Source organism: Rhinatrema bivittatum, chromosome 1, assembly GCF_901001135.1.
Source record: "Rhinatrema bivittatum chromosome 1, aRhiBiv1.1, whole genome shotgun sequence".
Taxonomy (NCBI): Eukaryota; Metazoa; Chordata; class Amphibia; order Gymnophiona; family Rhinatrematidae; genus Rhinatrema; species Rhinatrema bivittatum.
Genome location: NC_042615.1, coordinates 545,618,323 through 545,639,893, shown reverse-complemented (window position 1 = coordinate 545,639,893; position 21,571 = coordinate 545,618,323). Strand labels below are relative to the sequence as shown.

General features: G+C 43.1%; 1 protein-coding gene across 1 annotated transcript in view; it reads left to right on the top strand.

Moving 5' to 3' along the window:
* Nucleotides 1–21,571, top strand: part of TRPM6 (transient receptor potential cation channel subfamily M member 6) — a 187,192-nt gene that overhangs the window by 126,504 nt on the left and 39,117 nt on the right. Inside the window, exons 14-19 of the mRNA XM_029615982.1 lie at nt 1,704–1,801; nt 11,331–11,389; nt 14,397–14,422; nt 14,787–14,837; nt 18,078–18,143; nt 20,658–20,944. Coding sequence (XP_029471842.1) covers nt 1,704–1,801; nt 11,331–11,389; nt 14,397–14,422; nt 14,787–14,837; nt 18,078–18,143; nt 20,658–20,944 — 587 coding nt within the window. The remainder of the gene's footprint in view (nt 1–1,703; nt 1,802–11,330; nt 11,390–14,396; nt 14,423–14,786; nt 14,838–18,077; nt 18,144–20,657; nt 20,945–21,571) is intronic.

Here is a 21,571-nt window from a genome sequence, read left to right as displayed (position 1 = left end):
CAGTGGGCATGAGCACTGAATGACGTAGATAATGCCTGTGGAAGAACAACTAGAATGGTGTTGAGAGAGTTTGCCCATATTGGGGTATATGAATATAGAAACTGATGGGGAATGAGAGAAAACCAAACAGTGATCACAGGGAGAATGCCCCACTTAGTGTGTTTCCAGAAATGAGAGAAAAGTTTGTAGTTCAGAGAGGACCAGAAAATCTTGTAAATCTTTGACCCAGCAGAAAGTAAAACAGGGTACATCATGAAACATGGGATGAGGTGTCAAGATAGACCAGTGATGTCTTATAATGGCGCACACCTGATTTATTCTTTCTGAAAATAGAAGAACACATGTCTGCCAATTCAAGGCTTCTTTAGGACAGAGGAGAACAATGGATCCTAGTTAGTAAAGAGAGCTCTCTTGTAAGCTGACAACGCATTGGGGGTGGCCTCTCTCGTGGAAATGAGCAGACATAAACTTGGGCTTGTGCCGCAAAGTCATTTCATGAGGAACATAGTCCTGAAAAACTTACTCGGTGGGATTTTATCACGAGTATAATGCTTTCAGAGTGTGGTTCCTCCTGTGAGGAAACTTACTCGGTGGGATTTTATCACGAGTATAATGCTTTCAGAGTGTGGTTCCTCCTCTGACGAAACATTGCCATGTTGGGGGACTGTACTGTCTATAAACTACCTTTAATTGAAGCTTTACAAATAAACAGCTATTTAAAGGTACTTCAAAGTGTTTCTGGTAACATTGAGCAGCTTTACATGCTATCACACATTCTCCACTGACTTCTATAGTATTATGGTAACAGAGAGAGGGTGTGCTTTATGCTTTGCTCTTTCTGATGATTCTACCAACTGTGGTAATCTTTCCAGATAGGCCTATACTATTCATTTATGCTGATGTTACTAGAGGCAAATACATATGATTGTTATATTGAGGCAGGGAAGCATTTGGTTCTGGTGGAGGCCCTTCAGATTCTCCCACGCATGCTTGCATTGTAGAGCAGCTCAACTGAGGTGACCTGAATTCTTATATTCATCCCCTGAAAAAGATTTACTGTATTGATTCCGACAAGGTTTTTTGACCATTGGTAGTTTTCTAACCTCTGCACATTTAAAAAAAAATCCAAGATTCAAACCAATTTACTCAAGGTGATCAGAATAGTCTTCCATAGTTTTCATGGTAAATGCCAGTGACAGATGTGGCACTTGGCAACTGTAAAATGTGAAGTCCTGTAGAAGGATGGGAAAAAGAAGCTGCTGCTTTTTATTTTTGTTATTAAAATATCTATTATTAGTTTGGCATCAATATTTAATATAACCACATACATCCCTTAAAGCATGAAAATTTTGTTCATGCTTCCATTAATGTAGATTAGTTTAAATTAGAGGAGTCCTCTCTGTCCCTGTCCTTTCACTGCTCATTTCCTGATTTCAAGGCTAGAAGGCTGGAACTTGAACTTCCAGCTCAGAAGATTCATAAAATATAACTCAAATCTTGTTTGTTGGACCACAAAGGAAAAGAAGTTCACTCTTCTTGGTCTAACTGGCTCAGAGCTTGTACAATTAGGCTATCTCTTATGAACAATACACCCATCTCCATTTTTTGGTATATTAATAATATATTAGTATATAGGAATCATATCTAAACATTCCTATTTCTCTTTGAATTTTAAAGTTCTGATATTGTTTCCTCTTGGTCAGGTTTGGAACGGATCAGTTACTTGAACCGGCAGCTGAACTGTCAGGAGATTGAAAAACACCTAATACAAACCAGTGACTACCTGAGACAATCTCAAGAGGTAGGTTCAGGAGACATACGTTAAAGTGTGAGAAAATTCATCTCATCTTAGCAAGAGAGAATCAAATAAGAAAATACTGTTGAAATGTTTTTTGGGTTTTTTTTAATTTATTTATTTAGGTCAACACGTTAACTTAGAAAAATTAAATCACAGAGCTGACGGTAATACAGAAAGAAGAATTTTGTTCTTCATGACTAAAGCACATTTGGCATCAATCAAGTTTAATGCTTATTGCATTTATATCCCACTTCTCCACAAAACAGTGCCCAGGGTGGGGAACAGAACAAATAAATAGTTAACATCACAAGCATAACAAAACAAAATTCAAACAGTAAAGCATAGCATATAGCAAAGTGTAAAACACAGAATATAAACAACGTGCAAGGAGTTAAAATCAAATTTTCTAGCGTGTAGCCAGATGGACTCAAGACCAACGGGTTATGCTCCCCTGCCAGCAGATGGAGATGGAGTCAGATTTCAAAGCTGATGTCACCCCACATACACCCCTGCAGTGACCTCAGCCCTTCTCAGTATTCCCTCTTCCTATGGGGATTACTGTATTTTTTGGAAGGAGAAATTCTACATTCTAAATTGAAGGAAATTGAGTCCCTCTCTCCTGCAGTGATACCTAAAGGTCCCTCCCCCAACTGAGTATTACTGAGGTGATTTTCCGAGATCCCTCAGAAGTATGCCTTGGTCTAGAAGCCAGTTCCCAGCATGGACTTTGTTGCTTAAAATTTACCTCCCGATTCAGAGACAATTGGAGGGGTTTCAGGAAAACGTCCTCCAGTCTCCTTACTTGGCATACTATACCGACTTCATTCCCGATCCCGTTAGGGTAAGGATAAGTGGGCTTCCGAATGGGTTGAATGGCTTCAGGCTTGGTAGGCACACCATGTGGTAGGCCATGCCATCTTGCACACGCCGTATTTCCCTCCATAGAAAATCAGTACGTGCACTGCGTCAGCTCTGCGCACATGCCACATGCATAATGTTGCGCGCATACATACGCACACAACTTCAAAGCACAGAACGAGGAATAGTCGGGCACATGGGCTGTGCGTGTGCCTTGCTGAGCCTTGCCTAGGTACCCGAAATCTGTGCACATAAAATTTTTAAGCGCAAGCTGATAGAACATATAGTTAACGCAGCCAATGGCGCTGGCAGCCAAGAAACAGAAGTGCCTTTCTCTCTGTGTTTCTTGTCATATTAGGGCTTCACAGTCTGATCTGGATTCCAACTTATTTCAGCACTGAGAGGAAGTTAAAGTAGAGCTGACCTCTCCGGACTTTGCTAAGCCCAGCTCCTCCTATTCAGAGGATGGGTTAGCCACAGCCTTAACTGGAAGTACCCTGGATCTGAGTACTCCCTTGACTGGGTCATCCATAGTAGAGGGAAATTCAGTGGCTCCTACCCCAGTACCTCCTAGACTAGGCATGGACCCAGCTACCTTCTCTTGGATGGAATTTTTCCAGGATCTACAAGCCTTCGTATAGGCGCAGTCTATTACCTTGCTTGCCCCTGTCAAAGCAGAAGCTCAGCCGGTAAGCCCTCCCTCCGCCAGTCCTATCTGTAGACCTCGAGGCTTGCCTCACCTTACCAAGGGCATCCCTGGTAGGGACCCAGATGGCTCAGATGAAGAGGATGATCCAGACTCCTTGGAAGAAGGGGAAATTCCCCCTGGGTTGGAACCATATCAAAGCATGATGTGGTTTTTCCATAGAGATGGAATGCCGGCCTTGGTTTCCCAGACCCTGAAGATGCTGGGAGTCCGATTCTGTTGGAACCATATAGAATCCCATTTTGATCTCCCTACAGAAAGCCTCTTGCTACTTTCCAATACTGGAAGCCATTCGGGAGTTGATTGACCTGGAATGGGATGCCCCAGAAGCAAGTTTTAAAGGGGGATGAGCGTTAGAAGCTCTATACCCACTGGATCCAGCAGTGAGAGAGGAGATAGGAGGTCGGCTGTCCCTCTTCTACCAGTGGTGGGTCAAGATCACTTCGGACAAATGGATACTGGAAGTCATACGAGAAGGATATGCACCAGAATTTCACAGAACTCCTCGGGACGTATTCATGATGTCTCCTTGCCACTCCCAGCATAAGAAGCAGGTAGTGGAGATTACTCTTTTAAGGCTCCTCAGGATGAGGTCTGTAATCCGAGTACCTGTGCCCAGGAAAATATGGGGCATTACTCCATCTATTTCTTCATACTCAAGGAGGAAGGTTTCTTTTATTTATTTATTTATCTATTTATTTATTTAATTCTTTTTTATACCGGTTTACATCCGAACTGAGGTAGAAAATACATCAAAAAGGGACAGGGGAAGGGACTACAGGAACAAAGAGAAAGTTAGCCAGGAGATGGTTTTTGCCCCATCCTGGACTTCAAGAATGTCAACCGACATCTACAAGTGAATCATTTCTGCATGGAAACATTAAGCTCCGTGATAAAGGCCGTAGATTCGGGAGAGTTCTTAATCTCCTTGGACCTATCCGAAACTAACCTACATATTCCAATCCATCAAGAAAACCGTTTGCTATGCATTGCGGTACTGGGTCGCCATTATCATTTCCGGGCACTGCCCTTTGGCCTAGCCACTGCCCCAGGACATTTTCCAAGATTATGGTGGTCATAGTGGCAGCATTAAAAAAAAGAGGGAATCCTGGTGCACATGTACTTGGACAACTGGTTGATCTGGGCCAAATCCATGGAAGAGTCTCCAGGTGACCAACAAGGTGACATCCTCACTACAGGAACTCGGTTGGGTTGTAAACCTGGACAAGAACAGACTCAAGCCTTCTCAGTCCTTGGAATATTTGAGAGTCCAATTCTACACCAAGCAGGACAAGGTCTTCCTTCCGACCATGCGGATAAGGAAATTCATGTTCCAGGTGCATCAGTTGATGAGCACGATACGTCCGATGGTGTGGACCTATCTGCAAGTTCTCAGTTTGATGGTGGCAACCCTGGATGTGGTGTCGTGGGTGAGGGCACACATGCGACCACTTCAGAGCTCACTGCTGTCACTTTGGAAACCCGCAGTCTCAAGACTATTCGATTTGCCTCCACTTGCTGATGGGCATGTGCTCTCGGCTCCAGTGGTGGCTGCAGGAAGCTCATCTGAGCAGGGGCATGTCACTGTCCTCACCGAACTGGCTGGTCCTCATAAGTCTCTGTGGCTGGGGAGCTCACTGTCAGGAACCATCAGCCCAGGGATGTTGGACCGAAGAAGAGGCCCTCTAGAACATCAACTGCATGGAAGCCCAGGTAGTCAGATTAGCATGTCTACAATTCAGCCATAGACTCCAGGGTCAAGCGGTACGCGTAATGTCGGACAACGCAACTATGGTAGCCTACATCAACCGCCAGGGTGGAACCAAGAGCCGGTAAGTGTCACAGGAGATAGACCTCCTTTTGGAATGGGCGGAAATACATAAACAGATGATCTCTGACTCCCAAATTACAGGAAAAGACAACATCAGAGCAGACTTTCTAAGTAGGGAGAGTCTAGATCCAGGAGAGTGGGTGTTTTCAGCCTAAGCCTTTCAAGTGATAGTAAATCACTGGGGCCTCCCAGCATCAATCTGCTGGCTCCATCTCACAATGCGAAGGTTCCCTGAATCTTCAGTCACAAAGAGATCAGTGGTCCCTGAGGATTGACGGTTTCATTCAGATCTGGCCAGAAGAAGAGTTGCTATATGTCTTCCCTCCATGGCCCCTGCTGGACAGGGTCATTCGCAGAATTGAGCACCACAGTCCTACTAGTAGTTCCAGATTGGCCCAAGCATCTGTGGTATGTGGAGACCCTCCCTATGCCTCCCACTGCACAAGGACCTGCTACAGCAGGGACCGGTTCTGCACGAGGATCTGACTCTATTCTGACTAGTTTGTCTTATTCGGTCCTTGAGAGGGATTGCCTGATGATGGGAGGACATTCTGCGGCGGTAATTTCCAGCTTACTCCGCGTACAAAAATTCTCTACATCCCTAGCGTATGTGAGGGTCTGGAGAGTATTTGAGGCCTGGTGCGAAGAACGTGGTGTCCCCCCTCAGGCGCTCAAAATCCCACTTATTCTAGACTTTTTGCAGGACAGCTTTAATAAAAGTTTGGCCCTTAACTCCTTGAGGATGCAGGTAGTGAGGGCAAGGTGAACGGTACCCGCCATCAGTTTATCTGGATGTGGCCCGTTTTCTAAAAGGGGTTAAGTACCTTCGACCACCCGAACAGTGGCCGGTTCCCTTGTGGAATCTTAATCTAGTATTGGAATTTTTGGCGGGGCTCTCCTTTCGGCCGCTGTGCAGTCTTTCCTTGCATTTATTAACTTTGAAAATGGTGTTCCTGGTGGATATATGCTCAGCACATCACATCTCTGTACTGCAGGCATTGTCGTGCCGGGAACTGTTCCTCCAGATGACTCCAGGAACATTACAGCTTCATACCATTCCATCCTTCTTCCCCAAGTTGGTCTTGGAGTTTCACTCGAATCAGTCCATTTCATTGCCATCCTTAGATAAGAAGACTAATACCACCTCCTCCATCATTTGAATGTCAGTAGACTTTTGGTGCGGTATCTGGAAGTTTCAGACCCGGTCTGAAAGACGGGACTGCTTGTTTTTCCTTCACAGTGGAAGGCAGCAGGGCAAACTAGCTTCGTGGGCTACCATAGCTCGCTGGATTAAGGAGATGGTCACGGGAGGCTAAATGAAGGCAGGAAAGCCTTTACCTTCTCAGGTCAAAGCTCATTCCACTAGGGCTCAGGCGGTCTCATGGGTGGAAGTTAGAGAGCTGTCTCCTGTCAATATCTGCCAAGCAGTGACGTGGTGGTCCTTACACACCTCCAGGTTCTGTCACCTGGACTTACAGGCCAGAGAAGACTCAGCCTTTGCAAGGGCAGTGTTAACCGGACCATAAGCAGCCTCCCACCCTGATCGGGAGTAACTTTTGTACATCCCATTGGTCCTGAGTCCATGTGGCTACTCACTAGGAAATGGAGAAATTACTTACCTGATAATTTCGTTTTCCTTAATGTAGAGAGATAGACTCAGCATCCCGCTCTCAGCTGCCCAAGAATGGTGCCAAGGATTCACTCCTGGGGTGGATATTGAATCCAAGAGATTATGAGTAAGCCATCATGTAGTCCCTCGATCAGGGCACCTGTATTCTTACTGGGGTTCAATGTTTATGATTGGTTGAGAGCAATGAAACACGTAGATGGATCGGTGTAAAAAAGATTTTTATTGAAGCTTTTGGGCAAGCTTCAATAAAAATCTTTTTTACACCGATCCATCTACGTGTTTCATTGCTGACAGCCATCTTGGATCGGCTACCGGTTTGCTTTCTTGGACTATGATTGGTTGAGTACAGTTACGGTTATCTTTTTAAATCATATTTGTAATCAAGTTTTTTCACTAGTAGGTCCAAAGTGGCTTTTGAAGAGAATACTGAAGGGCTGAGTTCACTGCAGGGGTGTATGTAGAGTGACGTCAGCTTTGAAACCTGACTCTGTCTCCATCTGCTGGCAGGGGAGTATAAACCCATTGGTCCTGAGTCCATCTGTCTACACTAAGGAATATGAAATTATCAGGTAAGTAATTTCTCCATTGCACACTCTGGAATGCTCATGACCTGTCCCTTTTTTTATTTGTGCAAATTCACTTGCAGACCCTTACTTTTGCGTATATTTTGAGGTTTATAAATAGCATATATATTCAATACATAGATGAGCCTTTCTAGGCAGAGAGTTCTACAAGCAGGGAACGTGTCCTAAAAATGCACATTGATATGATTGTGCTAACCTGCTTATTGCTGTATTTATTGTGGTTGCATTTTTATGTATTGTAATGTATTTCTTTAGGCATTCTGTAGCGTTTATTTATGCCCCTTATTTTATTGTAAATGGCCTTGTTTATTTTAGAAAGTCAATATATTAAATCCAATAAATAATAATAAAAATGACCCCATTTTTAAGTCACTGACATACAGGGCAGTAACAAATTGCTTCACTCTTACCCTTTTCTTTATTTTTACCTGGACCTGTGGGAAGGGGGGTCAGTGGGGGCAAGGAAAGGAGGTTTTCAGCCCTGGCACATGGTTCTGGAAGAGTAGGGGAGCATGTAGAGGCTCCAGCTGGGCTCAGGTCAGCCCAGCCAGATTGGCGTGGGCCCCAGGATTTGCAGATGGGGCCATTGGCGGGGGGTCAGAAGGGCCAAGCTTAGCCAGCTGGGTATTCCCAGGCCTCACATGTGTCTTGGGGGGTGGAAGGGCAGTTGGAAGGCCGTGGGAAGGCCCAGTTTGGAGTTTCTTTTTTGTTTTTGGTGTGGTTTGGAGTTTAATGGGTTTATTTCTTCAGTTCATGACACAAAGTGAATTGAAAAAGACATTTAAAGGAACCAAAACACAAACCCATCTCAGTCCCATACTAAAATTAAAAAATGAACTGAACTGAAAATTTTCAGGCTGCACATTCCTAGCTCCCATTAATAAACAAGCGGCTGCATTTTGTAACAATAGTATCTTTGTTGTATTCTTTTTAGTCAAATCTCAGTACATTACAAAATTCAATGCATGGTGTTATACATGGATAATGGTCGCCAGATCTGCGCTGTCCAGAAAAGGACACATCTGCCGAATTTGTTGTAATGTAAAAATAAAGTGACTGTAACCATTTCTGAAATCTGGGCTGTCATGATTTTAGCTGCAATCTAAAATTATATCGATAATTTTTACATCTCTTTCAAAGTTAATGTTCATGTAGTAACCGCAGATATATATATTGTTGTGGGATGTGGTTTTAACTTGTTTACACATCTAGTCTACTGTAGCCTCTAAGCAGTTGGTCATAGTATTGACATCATCGTCTCTGTTTTGACCTAATGGTAAATCCAGCTGTACATGGTCAATGTCACAGTGGTAATGAATTCTGTATCATTTGTCTTTCTGAGTTGGGTTTGTAAGTATTAAACAGAAAAGACCAAAAGTGGATAGAATTATTATTTAACTGCACTAACTGAGGACAGCCTGTCAGGAAAGTTTTACCCAATTCAAAAAGGAGCTCCCAGGGGTAAAGATGATGGCTTGAACCAGCCACGCATTTCCAGCTCCTAGTGTCTCTTTTTTCTTTTGAACTATTGCTTCTTTCCTTACCTCGATGATTAGGAAATGTAAAGGCAGGGTAAGGGATGCTCCTGCTACAGGCTGGAGCTCCCTCCCAGGTCGCCAGTTGACTATTGTTGGATTTGCGAGTCCTTTGGAGTAGATGAGGCCACTTCAAGCATTGCAGTCGGAAGGTTCAGCTCACAGCTCTGGGGCTGATTTTCTCTTAGCCCGGGCCTCAGGATCATCTCCCCACAATCGGATCATAGTGACAACTCAATTACCAGCAGGAGTCCCCCTCTCCTTGTGTGGTTAGCCGCTTCTGTGAGATTGGGGGGTAAGTCACTCCACACCAGTGGATGGTGAAAGTAGCAGCTGCCCAGAATCTAGATCTGCAAGTGACGAGAGGAGCACTGCGGTAGCGTGTGGTGGAGTGCTCGCCTCTTCTTGCACTGTGGAAGGACCAGGGATGAGTTTGGTATTGGCAGCCTTTGCTGTCCCCCCCGCCCCCCACCCCCCATGGTGGCCGTGGCTATTCCATCATAAGAAAAGCCCGAGACGGTCACTTTTGACGTTATCTGATCGGCCCTCACTTCCCTTCACCAGGGCATTTCTTCTTTTGGAGCCGTTCTTATTCAGGCACAGGAACAATTTCAGTATCAGGAATCCTCCTTTGCAGCTTAAGCCCAGGAAGTGATTTGTGATCTGGAGAGTCCAATCGGCTGGCTGTGGTACAGTCCTCCTTGGTGCAGGATGTTTTTTGTGAATAAGAAGATTAAACATTTTTAGAACTGTATGCAGCATTTGTATCTGAAGTTTATTAATTTTTCTAAGACACTCTGTTGCGACAGTCACTGCCCGACGTCTCCACTACGTCCACCTTACCTCTTTGGCGACTCCCTCTTTGCCTGTTGGATGTTTGGCTGCTGTGGCGTCAACGTGCCATTCTCCTCCGGCATCCCCGGACCGACTAGACGCCACACTCTGCCATGTTTCCCAGCAGCCTAAGGGCACGCACGTGGCATGGCCCCAACTCAAGTACCAGCAGTGGCGCGAACCTCAGGGGTGCCTCTTCAGATATTTAAGGAAAGCAACTTAAGGAAAGTAATATTTACACATTAAAATTTTGATTTTGTTTTCAACAGCGGGTTTAAACATCACTCGCCGGAACATCCCCTGAGGAAGGACGCATCCGCGTCCGAAACATGTACATGTTGGGATATTGACAACTTGTGAGATCTGATATACAGTAATAAGAATAGAGTTAGTTCTCAATAAGAGAAGGATCAGATATCATAGTTGATTGAACATCAATGGTGGTGCCGTGGTATTTGAAAACCACAAAGAACAACCTGCATCTAGTTGAGTCATTTTGTACTGGATGTCATTTTAAACATAGTAGAAATTATTGAAGTTTTGAAACACAATATTTGCATAGAAGGGCACAAAAAAAACAGAGGAGGTTGGCGGTTCTATGATTATAACATGCCAAATGAGGCAGGGTTGCCTACACGATTATATGAGACCCTTCCAACCCCTCTACAAAAAAATAATATTTTTCTGGTTACAAATTCATAAAGAGAATTCCACAGTTTGTGTAGGTGTTACAAATTTTCAAAAAATAATTATTAAAAATACAAAAGTTCAGGAATAGTACACCCATAAACGTTTTTCACAGTGAGTGAACCTTTTTGGTTCCTTTTTGATTTTTTGGATTATTTAACACTGTGTTTGTGGCATTGATACATTTAGCTTCTGAGTTAGCCAACTAAATGTGTTTGAATATGGACCGCATAAACTTTAAACTACACCTATGACCCTCATGAAAAGATTTAGAAATAGCTGTATTTCACATTATCAAGGTCTCGCATCCAAAGGGAAAAGCCCCTTGAAAACACACAGAGCTGCCTACAAATGTGCCTGTGTGACTGTACGTGTGCCCCATAGTTCCCTCTAAGCTGAGCAAGCGAGCGATCACTCATATATTTTGGAGCATCGCTCGCAGGTTTTACATGGTCACTTACATGCTTATTTTCTTTGTGCTGATGTACAGAAATGCAATGATAATGTTGGCGCTCAAAAATTGTTGGTTTAAAAAGATTGTTGCTCACACGAAAAAAGAATTTGCACATACCTAGTTACTCCTTGGAGGGACCATTGTGCACGTGTTCATGTACATGAACAGTACTCTCTGAACAGGTGACTCTCTGAACAGGTGACATGTCGGCATTGCCGTTGCAGCTGGTGTATTCCAGTGAAGCAGGAATGCTCTTATTATTACACCACTGCTTCCCTACCAATACCTATAATAACCCAAAGAAATAACCCAGTAAATCAAACTGGACTGAACTGGTCTCTGGACAGAAATCAATAGTACAGTGCATTGCATGGGTAATAAATTAATAATGTTATTTTTCTAATCCACCCCAGGATCTCAAAAACAGTATGTTTTGGTCCGCCAGTCAAAGCAGTCTGAGCAGGAACTCTTCGTAAGTATGCCGATATTGATATCAAAACCTTCTCTATAACTGTGAACATTGTCACTCATGTTATTTAATTAGGCAGCTTTTTGAAAATTACATTTTATTTATATTGTTTCCATTATTAACATTCTCTGGTGAATAATACGATAATAGAGCATAAAAAAAGAGGAAAAGAGAGAGAAAACGGCAGCATAGGCTGATGCAAGTAATTAGAGCACAATCTTGGGTGGATGAGGAGCCTATTAAGGAAAAATGAAGTCAAAATCAGAAGAGCAATAACTACTCTACAAAGAGAAAACAGAGAATTGGTTCCATCGCCTGCAAATGAATTGAATGGCTTCCTCTGCACCATCCCCCGATATGGGGCACTGAGTGAGCAAAAGAGAGGATTTTGCTACATTTACCACTCTTTTACATAAGAGAGGAAACAGACTGATACTCAAAAGAGTTTGTCCAGCTGAGTTCAGGACTTAAGCCAAACAAACCCTAAGTTTTGAGTTCCTCACCCCTTGCAGCAGTTTTCACAGCGCAAGTCGTTAAGCCAGTTAAAATGTAACTGGATGAAACGGAGGTGGTGCTGCTGGGGCATTTCCAGGAGCATGGTTAAAGTTTATTCATCTAGCACTGATATTCGGCCCTAGCCAGAGAAATCTACCTGGCTAGCCCAGACGTCTCTTGCCTCAAATTCACTGGTTAACCACTCCCCATGTCATTGAATGTTTTCCCTCTTTTCACATGGAAATGCAGGCATGCTGACAGCCCCCTGTGAGATTCCCCCTTCTGTCCTTGCTGCAAAATAAATGTAGCATTGGGGGGGAATGGGGGGAGGGGGAGGGGCGCTACTGTGCCCCCACATAAATCCCCCATCTGTTAGGGTGAAGAAAACATTGGGAGGTGGAGCTACCAGCCCTCCTGTGGGATCCCCCTTCTCCCTGCAGCTAAAAGCAAAAGTCCCCAAACCCCACTAAATCCCCTGCTTCCATGAGCCTCTGTAATATAAATAATTTCCGCTGCAGCCTGTCCTCCTCAAACATGCCCACCCGATAGTGAAGCCCAATTGCTTGCCTTGCCTTCTCCTACCCCCCCCCCTCCCGAAAACTCCTAAGCGAAGCCAGGAGGAGCACAGTTTTACCGTAGCTCCTGGCTTAGTGTCCAGCATCCCTCTGGGAGAAACGCTGGTATAACGTATGCATCCCTCACACCAGTTTTCAAAGTGGACTTGCACGCACAAGCCCATTGTAAGAATGATCCCACCAGACCTACCTGTACAAGTTACAGCTGCACGCATTTTCCATGAAGATTTACCTGCCTACTCTTTAAAACTCCAAAGCATGCAGGCAAATCCCAGCCGCTTCCTGCCTCCGATGGCAGGAGTCACACTCATTCCGACAGCTAAGTCCTGGCAAAGTCTAAACACCCCTGGGGCCTGATTCTTCGAAAGCGTGGGAGGTAACCCTCCAGAGCCTGAGATGTAGAGCAGGAAACTCTTCACTGGGTGTACTCGGAATCCCTTTGGAGCTCCAAATAACCCAGCTGGACGCTTACTTATTTATTTAAAATATTTATCTTCCACTAATAATGGCACATGCAAAGTGGATTATAAGTAAGTACTTAAAATACATTAAACAATAAAATAACAATAAAACATATTAAAATCTTAAAATTAAACAATAACATGATTCCAGGGTAGCAGAAAAGGCTTCCTGAAAAAGAATATCATCTTTAATAGTTAAGCACAGTGCTCTGCTTCTCTGTTTGGGATCTCAGTCAGCTAATGATGCGTGTTCCTCAGCAGCAGTGATTTTGTAGAAGGGTTCCTTTTAACTTTTTTTTTGGTCTTGAAATTACAGGCAGAGTTACAGACAATGGGCATAAGCAAGGGCCTGATTTTATTGCATTTCATTTTCAGGAATTTTATCAAATTGAAAAAAAAAAAGCCATTTCTTGCATTTGCTGTGCTTTTTATTACTAGAAACACCTGAAAATACAGGCAGATATTCAGATTAGGGAATAATTGTAAACCCCTTTGCGTTGGTGGAAAGTCTGCGGGCACTTTCCCGTTCAAAAGTAATCCCAGACTATCTACCCGCACACGTTTCAGCACCTAATTTAGGTGGGATGTTTTTCTGAGGAAAAATCTGCATCTGCTTTTGAAACTACAAATGTATGTGCATATAAATATAACCCCCCAGGAATGCCTACCCCTACTGTGGTAAATACAAAGGCCCTGCCTATATACTTTTACCACATATATAGAGGGTAATTTTTTAAAATTGCCTGCATAGGCCTGAAATCCACGTGTAGAAAGTTCATGCGGACTTCAGTCCTAATTTTCAGAGTAAATTTAACGTACATAAGTCCTCTTGGATCATGAGTGGTCTGCTCGCTTTACATGCACACATTTTCTCCTGCTCGTGAGCAAGTGTCGACGCGCATACAGACATTAATGCGTGTGCTTTCGAAAATCAAGATGGTGCACGGATATTGAATTCTCCCCCTCCCCAGGAACTCCTTTTTCAAGTTCACGCAAAATCACCTCCACACACACGTTTACGCATACAACCAACCCCCATGATAATTTTTTCCAAAAAAAGCCTATTTAAATGTATGTAAAACTGTGTTTTATGGGTGTAAATGCTTTTGAAAATTACGGCCATAGCGCAGGCCTTTTTTGCTATTTTACCCATGGAAACGGCTTTGGAAAAATCCACCTCCCCTGTGCACGCAGCTCTCCCAGCAAGCTGGCGGCGCCGTGGCCTGGGCTGCATGGATGGTAAGAGGCTGTGGTATGGACTTGACTGCATGCCTAGCCAGTTTAATTAAACAGCTGTCCTCATTTTCCCTTGCTTTTCCCAAGCCCAGAAAAAGGTGAGACCTTGCAGACTTCACTATGTAAAAAGGCTTAGTTTAAAAATAAAAAAGGGCTTCTAATTTGCATTTTCCTGTTCTAAGAATATTATTTTTGATTATTCCAGTACTCAGATGGAAACTAAACCATGTTGTTTCAAAACAGGTTCAGAAGTTCCAATGGAGTTGGTAGTAAGTTTCTGTTTATTTTTTGGCTCGTCCTGTCAGCACTGTCAGCACTGGAAACAGTGCTGACCATTCTTTTCTGTCCCTGTCTTTTTCTGTATGTGTGAAGTGATTTGGGACAGTGCTTGTATGACAGGGCTGCATGACATCATCTCTGTCCCTTCGCTTTCTATAAATGTATTGAGCAGGTGCATGGTATTGAGAGCTGAAAAGCTTTCACGTGACATCATGGTTTGTTGAAAATATATTCCTTATGGCTCCTTGGCTCGCTGCACAGTATTAAACAGAATAGGTTAAATACATTCACGGCAAATGAACGTGAATGTGCATTTGTCTTCCATGACTATGATGGCTTTCTTTTATATTTCAGAAATCTCGGCTTCATTGAAAACCTCTCAAGATATGAACCCTCATTATTCAGGTGAGATTTAGATTTAGCTTAAGTTTTTTCATTGATAACAGGCCAGCGTGATACAAGATTACACATCATTTTGAATGCAGAGATCACCAGGCCTGAAGCCTAGGGAGTGCTGTGGGCCCCACTAGACCACCGGGTATGCCCAGTGTGGGCTAGGGTGGGACTTGGGCTGTTGGGTCTTAGTGGGATGCTACTGCCAGGGGAGGGGGAGGGCTGTGGTTTGGAGCCTGGGCAGGGGAGGATTTTTTAAAAAATGGGGGTTGGGGAATGGGATGTGTGCCATGCAACATTGATTTCTTTTTTTGGGGGGAGGGGCACCTCTATGGGTGGTGAGAGTCTCACGGGACCTCGAAGGAGGGCTTATTTTATTTATTTATTTCCAGTCATTTACACACATTGGTGACAGTGTATGTAGTGCTTGTCAGACTTACTTGACAGAGTAAGATAGTCTGTAAAAAGTGCTACTTAAGATGGATAAGTCTTAAAATGTTACTTGTCTGACTAAGTCAGATAGCCATATAAGTTAAAGTGCTACTTAGCTGGCTAAATATCCAGCTTTTTTACTTAGCTAAGTAAGTAGCGTTGTCATCCAAGTAGTGCTTTTCAGCCTTATCCAGCTAATCTGCACCTTGCTGCTACTTAGCCGAATAAATTGGAATTTGCCCGGATAAGTGCCGCTACTGAGCCAGATAAATGTGAACATATCTGTCTAAATAGCAGCAAAGGCGCTACCTAGCCGGATAAGCGTGTGCAAATGATATACACATGTATCTTTACTTCCAGCTTTAAAGGGATATGCGAGTAGATTTTAAATGCGTAGTTTAGACGCATTTACCCGTCATAAATTGGGCTCTACACGTGTATGTCAGTGGATTCTCTAAGATGCGTGCAGCAATGAAATAACCAGTTTTACTAAATGGTCTACCAGTTCACCCAGAAGATCTGTAGCTCATGAAGACACACCTGGCTCTTTAGCCTGAAGTCCTCCCATTTCACCCAGCCTCCCCCACGCTCAGTCATTTTTTCACTTTTAAGATGTTTATGATCCCTTACTCCTGATATTGAGCAGGAGTAAATATACGCAAGTAAGGTGCCATCTTTGCATGCATAAATTTATTTATTTGTTTGTTTGTTTTTATATACCGTTGTTCAGTGTAATGCAGTTATTGCTTATAAAATAGCAACTCACTCACATAAATGCTTGGAGCCCACCCTTTTATTAAATTTACTCATGAACCCTGATTTACACGTGTATGTCAAGGTTTTTAAATAGCTAATACTCGCTTAAGTGCTATTTTATTTTACATGCAAAACTTTTGAAAATTCACCTTTAATTTTGTACGTATGACATCACTTTGAAGGTCAGAACAGGAGGTTAGTTAGTTTTTGGTTGGGCTCTTTATATCCTTTTCATTTTTTTCTTACATCCCTTTCTACTAAAAATTGTGTCTTCTATTTATCTGTGACTGGGTAATTTTTTAAATGTTGGACCAAACAAGGGCAAGAACTTAGCATGTATAAATTACAGTTTTCAGAAATGTTTAATGAACCTCAGCAGGAACGGTTGCCTCTGCCCTCACCATTGGGTGACATGATTGACTTTTGGTCTCAGGATTTGATTCTCTCTTCATGTTTCATTTTTCCACTTACCAAATCCTTCCTAAAATGAAGGATAACAAGTGTACAGCTGGAACACTGCGAATTGTTTCTTTTTAGGGAATCTTTCCTTTGAAAAGGTACAAAAAAAAAATCATTTTTCTGTGTTATATCAAAAAATTACCCAGAAAATTTATTTTTCTATAGGAAACAAAAGAATTAAGTTGAATAAACTGAGATTTAGTTGCCGGATCCTTAAAAGGCCCCATACCAATTGCTTCATACCGTATTTGAGAGTACACAACAGCAATTCAGTTTGCTAGTCTTCCATCTACTTCCTTGTAAGGTTTCGTGTTTTTATACTCCTTTAAGTGCTGGGTTAAATACGTGCATACAGCTATCTCAAGGTCCTGTAATAGAGAGAAGAGAGAATGTTGTGCCTTTCACAGCACCCACAAGGCACTTCTTTTCCTCAGTTTGCTGTCCCCATTTTTCTTTCCTTTTCCTTTTCTCTTCCATGCTGTTCTTTCCCTCTCTGTCCCCCTCACTCTATAGGGATTATTCGCCTAGCTTTATTACCCCCACTGTATCTTTTTTATTTTAATTTTTTTTTTTTTACTAGCAATCTGAGAATGTTAGAGAGTTACATCAAGACCATTTGTCTTAGGTAATAGAAATTATTTTATTAGAGATATAGCTTATACCAGGAGTTGTCACAACATCTTAGTGATTGCCAGAGAAGGATTTGTTATTAGAAAATAGTATAAAAGTAATATATTTATCAGATACTAAAAAATCAGCAGGATAATTACATATCACATTAGCTTGGACTTGCATCCTAAAATAGCTAAATAGCTTAACTGACTGTCCCCAGAAAGGAACTAGGTAAAAACCCCCAAATCTCACCACCGCTGCTGAAGGTCTCATATTCTGTTCTGTCCAAGGAGGTCTCCTTAGCTATTATGGAAGCATCTCTGCTGCTGGGACCCAAATGCTGCTTGCCTCAGCACTCTGCTTGTCTCATGGCATTTCAGACAGCCAAATGGAGTCTCACCTTGTCTCTTGAGGGGAACAAAACAGTCTAATATTTAGGAAGGAAGGGAATCTCTTCAGTTTTGTGTCATGCCCTCCAGCAATCCAGGATCACAATCAAGCAGCCCTAATAGAAGGAGGGATTGAAAGCACTATACTCTGAGGTTGTCTTTCTTCTTGATAGTGATGATGATGATCTTGATGGTAGAGCTGAGCTGACCTTTTTTTCTTCTTTTCTCCCTGCTGTTTTAAGGGTTTAAGTATGCATTATTCAGTGCGCTAATGCATATGAAAATAGATCCATAACTAGAGGTGTGATTAGTTCCTTTTTGCTGCTTTTTCTTTGTCCTCTCTGCTGGGTCAGTTTCATGCCATGGTAACACTACACAGGGGGCCCATGGTTGACACCTAGTTGATAACTCTTCCATAGGCAGTAAAATTGTGGGTACTTAATCAGTATTTAATATCTACAGTTAAAGCATACAGCTGTAGGAGGAGTCCATTCTCCAGCATGATGCAACCAAACTATAATCACATTCCAAGGAAAAATGATAACAGGGTATTTGGATCATCCAAGACAGTGCTTACTAATTGCAAGTGTGTTTCCCTCTTCAGCTGTTGAGAGAAATAACTTAATGAGGCTTTCTCAGACGATACCATTTACACCAGTCCAGCTATTTGGTAAGTTTTCTGTTGATCTTAATCGTGTAGAATTCTAGATGGGCAATTCAAAGGAGCCATAGCTGGGAGCTGGGTTCCAAACATTTGTAGCTGATAAATATGTGAGGTAAAATGTAGTCCATGGTGTTAGCAGTAGGAAATTATGTGCCCATGACAGGATTCAGAGTCCCCTCACAATACACACTTGAAGGCCAGAGTTCTCCTTCACTGATCTCATAAATGTTTTAGTGAGTCCTGGTTTTTTTTGTTTGAGTGTTTGAGTGAACTGTCATACACGATACACATCTCTAATCTAAACCCCAGCTGCACTCCGAGCTTGCCTCAGTAACAGGTTCTCCTGCCTTGCAGAGCCTGTGGCTTGCTGTCCCTGTGCTTTACCTTGCCTTGTTTTGCCTCCTTGTTACGCTGCCTTGCTCTGCCTCATTGTTGCCTTGTCTTGCCCTGCCTTTCCCTGCTTGTGTCTTGGTCCACAGTGCCTTGCCGTTATCTTGTCTGCCCATCTTTGCCAACACCTGCTTCTGACCCTTGCTACGGACTTGACTATTCTGCTGCCTGCCCGGCTTGGACCCGGATCCCATTTACTTGCTCCCTGTCCTGACTTCTGCCTGCTACTCGACTTCGTCTGATCATTCCTTGCAGGACACTTGCCTAAGCCCTGCCTAAGCCCTGCCAGCCCCAAAGGCTCAACCTGGAACGGGGCTGGTATAGGTGAAGCCCTAGACTCAGTCCCTGTAAGAGCGAATTCACCTGCAGTCAGCATGGGCCTAGTAGGTTTGCTTGCTAGGCTGTGTCAACCACGGCAAAGCCCAAGGGCTCACATCCGTGACCATTCTTTTCTAGAAGCTTCTCTGTAAGACTAAAACAACATAATGACTCAATTCTTAAGGGAAGGAAACACATTGAGAGACAGAAAGTAATTAAGAGAGAGTTAGGAAGCTTTGAGTTTACTTATCTGAATGAAATTCTGTATTGATAAGAAGCAGTTCTTTGAATTGTATTTGTTGAAAAGAAAGGAAAAGAGAAATTAAGTCAGCACTTATTTTCTTATGTGTGTTTGAATAAAACTGTTAAGATTGTTACTCAAAAGGAGAGTCTACTCCTTTAACTCATCCTTGCCTCTTCAGTCCTTCGGAGACAGTATTGGGTGTGTTGAGGACCCCTTTTGCCCTGCGGGAGATCCGGTTGGGAGGAAGGCGTGGGACTGAGTACCCTATGGGACACCACTGCAGGACCCGCTGCCACCAATACCCGCTTCAACTACTAATTCCATCAATACCATCTGCCATGATGGAGAATCCCCCACAGAGGACACAGCTTACATCTTCATGGCAATAAAAATGTTATTTCCTTGACATTCTTGCCAAGCAGGAAATGAGCACAGATCTCAGTTTTGGTGCTGTCCTCGGAGAGAGGGAAATATAGATGATGAGAGAGATTCTTCTATCACATATATTCAGAAGCATTTCTCATCACACACAATATGGTATAATACCATTTGACTTGAATACATACATGAGGCACTTTAACCCATTCTTGCTCAACCTCGGCAGAAGAGGCGTCTGTTACCTTATTCTAGCAGCTGCATCTTCGATGCTGCTCTCCTGTAATATGCATTCTACCTGCAGTCTCAAGATTATCCCCAGGTCAATGGGGCACCCCATGGCTCCAATCTGCAGCTCTTCTTTGCCCAGCATCACTTATCTCAGCAACAGAGATACAGCTGCTAGCCTGCCAGCTAAAAGAAACATTTTGCTGTGACCTGGAAGAACCGCTGATTGAAGCAATAAGAAACTCTTCACATTGGCTAGGAGAATGGCGGGAAGGCTGCAGCTCTTACCTGGAGAAGAAGGGGTGGGAGGAGCTTGAGGACCACCCATCTTATATGGATGGGGCTGGGAGGAGCACCTCTTACTTGGGGTTGGGGGCACTGGATAGAAGAGTGCTGGGGCTATAATGGCTGGAGCTGTTGGGAATAGAGGACTGGGGGGAAGAATGCTAGGGTTGTGAGGGTTGGTGCAGTGGAAGAAAGTTGCTGGGACTGTGATGGGAAAAAGACTAGGGCTATAAGGCTTGGGACTTAGTGGCGGGGGGGGGGGCAAGAGTGCTATGGCTCTGGAGGGGAAGAGTGTTGGGGCAATGAGGGATGTGGCTGTTTTTTGAAAGAACAACCAAGAAAAACCAGAAGTGACTTATTGTGATATGTATTTTATTCCTCCATATATTTTTTGTACTCCTACTTGAGTCACAATTAATTTGTCGCCTGTTATATAATCTATTGGCATTTGTGTGTTTGTGTGTGTATATATGTATATTGTTTATACCATATATGTAGGAGTGTATTAATATTCATGCATGTGAGTTGGCTCTTGAAAGACTTTGGTCATAAACAAAATAATGGCTCTTCTGAAAGGTTGCAGACCCTTCTTTAGAAGTAAAATTTTCCTAGCACTCCTGTGATAACACTATATTGTATTATAACATATTTTAATACAAAAACCTCCTTTTTGGACACAGCTGGTGAAGAGGTGACCATCTACAGGCTGGAAGAGAGTTCTCCAGTGACTCTAGATAAAAGCATGTCCTCTTGGTCCCAGCGAGGAATGGCTGCCATGATTCAGGTCTTGTCTCGGGAGGAAATGGATGGGGGTCTTCGCAGGGCTATGAAAGTTGTCTGCACCTGGTCTGAGAAAGATGTGCTCAAGTCGGGAGAAGTTTTTATAGTGAAATCGTTTTTACCCGAGGTGGTCCAGACCTGGCAGAAGCTCTTTCGTGATGGCACCGTGCTTCACCTCTGTCTCAGGGTAAGAATAGACTAAGGGGTAAACAGAATGAGAAGTTTACAGAATAGTAAAGGCATGTGCATATAATATGATGGGACCTGATATTACAGAATATGATGGGCTCTGCTTAGTTTGGAGGAAAAAAAAGTACAAGATATCTACATTAGTAGGGTAATGCTATCTACTTAACTGTAATTGCTTTGTCTGAAGACAGCATTTCTCTTAGTATTACAATAATGGTCAAGTGACCTGTTGGATGGATTTTCTCCCAAACTACAATGTCCCTAAAGTTTTTGCGCCACCAGTCATGGAGACTAGCTGTCTTCCATTACTTTTTGATGTTGATATGAAAAGGGACATAAACGTTTTCCAAAAGGTTAGGTAAGTGGGTTGTGTGACCCCATTAGAATACCATCCTGAAGGATCAGCCATTACAGATGTGTTTAAGAGTCACAAGGCTAGGATTAGCTAGCTAAGGGTTGTCTGCTGAAACAAGCATCAGTAAACACCTAAGACATCAAAACACAAGAAGAAAAAAAAATGCTTGTGTGTTTTTCGACACTTTTTACAAAAAGCAAGAGCGCCTATTATGGAGGCTCTGGCCATCTGTCTGTACACAAGTTTGTGTGCTGTCTGGTGTGCAGCATT